The sequence below is a fragment of the Myotis brandtii genome, unplaced genomic scaffold, assembly GCF_000412655.1.
Source record: "Myotis brandtii unplaced genomic scaffold, ASM41265v1 scaffold583, whole genome shotgun sequence".
In the NCBI taxonomy this organism is placed as follows: Eukaryota; Metazoa; Chordata; class Mammalia; order Chiroptera; family Vespertilionidae; genus Myotis; species Myotis brandtii.
Window position 1 is genome coordinate 1772803 of NW_005370191.1, and position 5131 is coordinate 1777933.

The 5131-nt window shown below is 54.8% G+C and overlaps 1 protein-coding gene across 1 annotated transcript in view; it reads right to left on the minus strand.

The window, feature by feature from the left end:
• HSPB1 (heat shock 27kDa protein 1) overlaps positions 1–286 on the minus strand; it is a 1486-nt gene extending 1200 nt beyond the window's left edge. The window contains exon 1 of the mRNA XM_005879150.2: positions 3–286. Coding sequence (XP_005879212.1) covers positions 3–146 — 144 coding nt within the window. The 5' untranslated portion in view covers positions 147–286. The remainder of the gene's footprint in view (positions 1–2) is intronic.
• Between the last annotated feature and the right edge of the window lie 4845 nt (positions 287–5131).

The following is a 5131-nucleotide window of genomic DNA, read 5'->3' on the forward strand; positions in this document are numbered from 1 at the left end:
TGGCTGAAGCACTGCGACCACTCCTCGGGCAGCCGCGGCATGCCGAAGGCCTGCTCGAAGAGGCGGTGGTGCACCGGGTACCAGTCGCGGAAAGGGTCCCAGCTAGGGCTCCGCAGGAGCGAGAAGGGCACGCGGCGCTCGGTCATGCTGGCTCGGTTCTGGGTATGCTGGCTCGGTTCTGGGTTCTGCGCGTCTCGCTGAGGCTCGGAGAACTGCCCGGCGCTGGAGCCAGCGGCGCTTTTAAAGGGCTTCAGCCGGGTATTTTTAGCAGGAGGTGCTTCAGGTCTCTATTAATGGCAATGACTAGTTAGGGGCAGCCCCTCCCGCTGCATACCGGGGCAGGGGCGGGGCGAGGAAGGTTCTGCCCACATCTGGAACCTTCTCTGGTTCAAAAAAACAAATGACGGGAGTGCTGATGCTGATGCTGATGCAGTGCCCACTGCCGGACACTCGCAGGCCTGGGCGCTAACGCCCTGGGCCACTGCCTGTGGACAGTCCCATCCTTTTGTCCAGGTGGACAAAGATGAGAGTAGTTGAGCTACTCGTCCCAGGCCGCACAACTAGGAAGTGGAGGAGCCAATATCTGAACCACAGTTATCTGTGATAGAATGCTTTCAGAAGCAGTCTGGTGTGGTTTTTAGGAGTGTGGGCTATGGAACCAGACTGCCTGCGTTCAAATCCTGGCTTTGCCATTAACGGAAGAACTTGTGCAAGTTAGACTCCTTGGGCCTCAGTTTCCCCATCTGGAAAATGGAGATGAGGATGAGGATGATGATGCTCACATCATTGGATTGATGTGAGGATTCAATGACTTCACGCAAGCAAGACTTTTCGCCCAGGGCCTGGTACATGAGAACTGTTAATTACTGTTATTGTCTACCTGGAATTGAAGAGAGGGAGGAGGGAGGAGAGTGTGTAGGTAACCTCTCCCTGTTGCAGAGGCAGTGGCATGTATGGGTCTGACCACTTCCCCCTGCCCCCAGCAGTGGGGCTGGCCCAGATGAGAAACCCCAGGTCCAGTGCTGAGGGTGGGGGGTCAGGAGGAAGGTTATTGTCAATCTCCACATTATATCTATGCTGTGAGCAACCCTGAAAGGAGTTACACACACAATGCCAGGTTCTTTCCACAATGCCAAGTTCATTAGGGGAGACCTCCCCGATAAGCCAATAGACTCCCACGCAGGCTATACAAAGAGAGGGGGAGGTTACATGAGCAAAGTTTCCGTCACTGGGGGAGTCTGCAGGTGGAGAGGCAGGCCTCAGTCTCTAGCCAGGTGGCTACGGTGGTGGCAGGCATCTGGTGGAGTAGAAGTCTGGCAGGGATCCAAGCATGGCCCGTGGTATAGCCAAGCTTGAGGTAGTAGGAGCTCTGAATTCTTACGGTCACCAGGGTTGGAGGTCTCACTCATAGCGGTGTCCAAATGGAATTCTTTTCTGTGTCCAGACTTGTGATTTTGGGCCTTCTGGGCCCCTCCTAAGGGCGTTCCCATTACACCCCATTACCTCAGTCTTGACATACCTCAGTCTTACCTGACAGTGACTCTATATTGGATTGTCAAAGGCGCCCAGAAATTCCACTCTGCTCTTGCTTTGTAAAATCTATATTTCCTTGAGGACAGGGAACCTGAAATGCAGCAACCTTGAGTCTAGTCTGGGCTTTGCCATTGGCTTACTGTGTGATTTTAGAGAAGGCCCTTCTTTCTCTAGGCCTCAGTTTCCCATTTTGCAAATTATAATCACAAAGCCCCTTTTGTTTTTGATTCCCACAGTATAAAGGGGAGGGGACTCCAGATGGTACAGTTTGCTCAATCTTGCTCATAACCTGAGGACTGTACCTTTTTTTTTAAAAATACATTTTATTGAATTTTTACAGAGAGGAAGGGAGAGGGATAGAGAGTTAGAAACATCAATGAGAGAGAAACATCGATCAGCTGCCTCCTGCACACTCCCTACTGGGGATGTGCCCACAACCAAGGTACATGCCCTTGACCGGAACCGAACCTGGGACCCTTGAGTCCACAGGCTGACACTCTATCCACTGAGCCAAACCGGTTAGGGCTGAGGACTGTACCTTAACCCCACCTCCTACCTGACCACCTATGGGATCCAGTCCCCAATATCTCTCCTCTGGGAGAGAGTGGTGCCCCTACGCTCCTGCCGTAATCCTAACATTCCCTCTTTCCTGCCTTCAGAGGCGTTTTCTTGTCCAGCCTTCCTTCTCGAGACTCTGTCCTATTATCTTCTTAGATGAGGAGACTGAGGTTGAGAGTGACTGTCCCACTGTCTCCTGTAGGACAATTAGCAGAGTAAGCCTCTTGCCTCTGCTGCTCAGGGCTCTTACCCTCAAGGGCTCTTACCTTGGAGTTTCCTACCTCCTCTCTTTCTGAGACCCTCCCTGCTAACAAGTTCCATAGGAGGCCTGTTCTGCCCAGGACACTGAGGGGCTGGAAGCCAGACTCCAGGCCACGTACCTTGATGAACAAGGAGTAACAAGTCTCATGCCCCCTCTAAGCCTCAGTTTCCTCTTCAAGAGAGAGAGCTCCTGGATGCCTTTCCTTCTTACCCCTCTGCTCTCCATCAGGAAAGAGCTGGGACTGGGCCACACAAACCTGAGGTCACCTCCGGAAAGACCTCTGAGCCCCTGGGGTTCTATTGAGCCAAGGGTGGGAGGCAGACAGTACCCCTGCCCTCTGCCCCATCTCCCTTGCTGGATCCTGTCATGAGCCCAGTGAATCTCAGTTGGGAACTACTGGCTGCACCCCCCAAGGGTCTCAGCTTCAAGAAGCCCCGGCTTTCACTTCTTGGCACTCCCAGCCCCATAAAGTCAGGATGAGGTCAGGAGCCAGGGAGGGCCCTCATCTGCCCCTGCCTGCCCACCTGGCCCAGACTGGAGCCCAGGTGCCCCACCCTTGAGGGAGCTGTCAGGTGTAGTCATGGGTGCTTTCAAGTGTGGTCCTGCCAGGCCCAGCCACGCTCTGGGTGGGGGCACTTTGTAGACACAAGCTCCCTTCATAGCTCCCTTCATCTTGTCTGAAACCAGGCAGGGAGGATCCGTCCTGCTGCCCCAGCTAGGGGAAGCTGTACAACCTGAAGCGCAACAACACAAGCGCTCTGCCCACGGCCGGTGGGCGGCAGAACGGAGAACTCAACATTCATCTGCAATGAGCCAGTTCTTGAGGGACTTGGGTCACCCTGCCAGTCACAAGGGAGGGGACATGGGTAGCTCTGGGTCATGGTAAGAGGGTGTGGGGTGTGGGGAAAACTGGGTTTTGGGGTCAAACAAGGCTGGGCTTGAATCTGGGTGCTGCTGTTCACTGGCCTGGTGACCTCTCTGAGCCCGCATGTCCCCATCTGCAAAATGTGGCTAGCAATCCACCCACCTGACAGGACTGTGGTGAATCTCAGATGCAAGAATGTGTGTGAAATGCCTGGTGCTCACCGTGTGAATCCTTAAGGAAAGAGGGCCTTTAATTTTGGATATTGAGACTTAGACTAATGAGAATTCCCCAGTTGCATGAGCATTAGAGCATGTCCAAGTATCTTATCAGAGTCTCATTACTGAGATGAGGAAACTGAGGGTCAGAACTGCCCAAGGTCACAAAGCTGGAAGGGGGTCTGAGAGATTGGAACTCAGCCCTCCTGATCCTCTGTCCTGCAGGGGAGCGACTGCCAGGCAGGCCAGGGAGTGCGGTGGGCTTCTGGGAACAGGGTGCTGTTTTCAGCACCCTCCCTATCAGGGCAGGGAGGGTTGGGCCAGACTCTCTGGGGTGCCTCCATCCCTGACCAAGATGCTCTTCCTCCAAAAGGCTGCACCCTAAACCCAGCCACAGGACTTGGCAAGAGGAACAAGGGCTGAATGTCAGCTTCCACTTGCCCACCTGCCCAAATGGTCTTTGATAATCATCTGCTCTAGCATTCCAGTCACTGAGCTGCCAGGGGTAGTTCTTCTGGGATTAACAGGACAATTAAGTCCATCCCCTAGGGATTTCCCAGAAGCCATTGGGAGGGGGAAGTGAAGGAAGATGGGCGCGATAGGGTCTGGGGTTACTTAATTGGAGGGGGCCCTCCTCTCATCTGTGGCCCCAGAGTCTGGGATATTCTGCCTCCCATCCTGGCACTGTGCCTGAGGCCGTAGGCACAATAGCCACACCCTTGGCTGGTATTTGCCAACTGTGGCTGAGCCAGCTCCTCTTTCCCTGACACAACCTCAGAGAAAGTTCGAGAGTCTTCAGGCAGCTGCGAGAGCTCCCTGGAGAGGCCCGACAGCTGACAGATTTCGCTTGTTGCTGAGCCTGCTGGGAATTGAAAATGTGAGCAGCAGTAATTAGAGCTCATGGGGGTTGGGGGAGCACCAGGTCTTTCCGGAGGTGTCTAGACACTGACCCTCCGGCCTGCCCACCCACTAGGCCTCGGCTTCTGGCTGACCTTGGGATCACATCACCCCCATCACCACTGAAGGGGTGGCAGAGGGGCCAGGTGGAAGGGGACCCATCCTCTGGCCCCAACTGCCCTGCTGTCCAGCAAAAATAATCTGTGTAGCTTGGGAGTCTGGGGACCTGCTCTGGGACCTTAGCCAGCGGCCGGCTCCCATGACTCATTTTCTTCATCTGTGCAATGAGACCATTGGACTGGATGTTCTCTAAGGCTCCTTCCAGCACCATGAATCAACAGTTTCTCCTCCACTTCCCCCTCCCCCCAGGTTCCCTACGCTGCTGCTCTGCCATCTAAGGCTTCCAGAGGGGGTGTGTATGTGTGAGTGCGGGGAGGGGTGAGGGAGGATGTGGAGATGTGGCAACCGTGGAGGTGGGAGTCCCGACAGCTGAAGCACCCCCATGTCTCAGGTGTCCCGAGAGACTTTCTCAGGCAGAGGGGGACCTGGAGAAGGAAGGGAAGGTGCCTGGTGATAGGACCAGTTTGTTGAATATGCCTTCAGCTGAGAGAGACTGGTAAGAGGCCAGGGGGCTTCCAAGAGCATTTAAGAGAAGCAGGGGATGGGGGGGGGGTGCCAGCTGGGACACCCAAACTGGGCATGTGCACTTGTGACTTGCTACCCTGAGTCTGGGGCTGCAGGAAGCCAATAGGAAAACAGGACATAGGAAAGCCCTGTCCAGCTGCCGGGTTGCTGAGGATG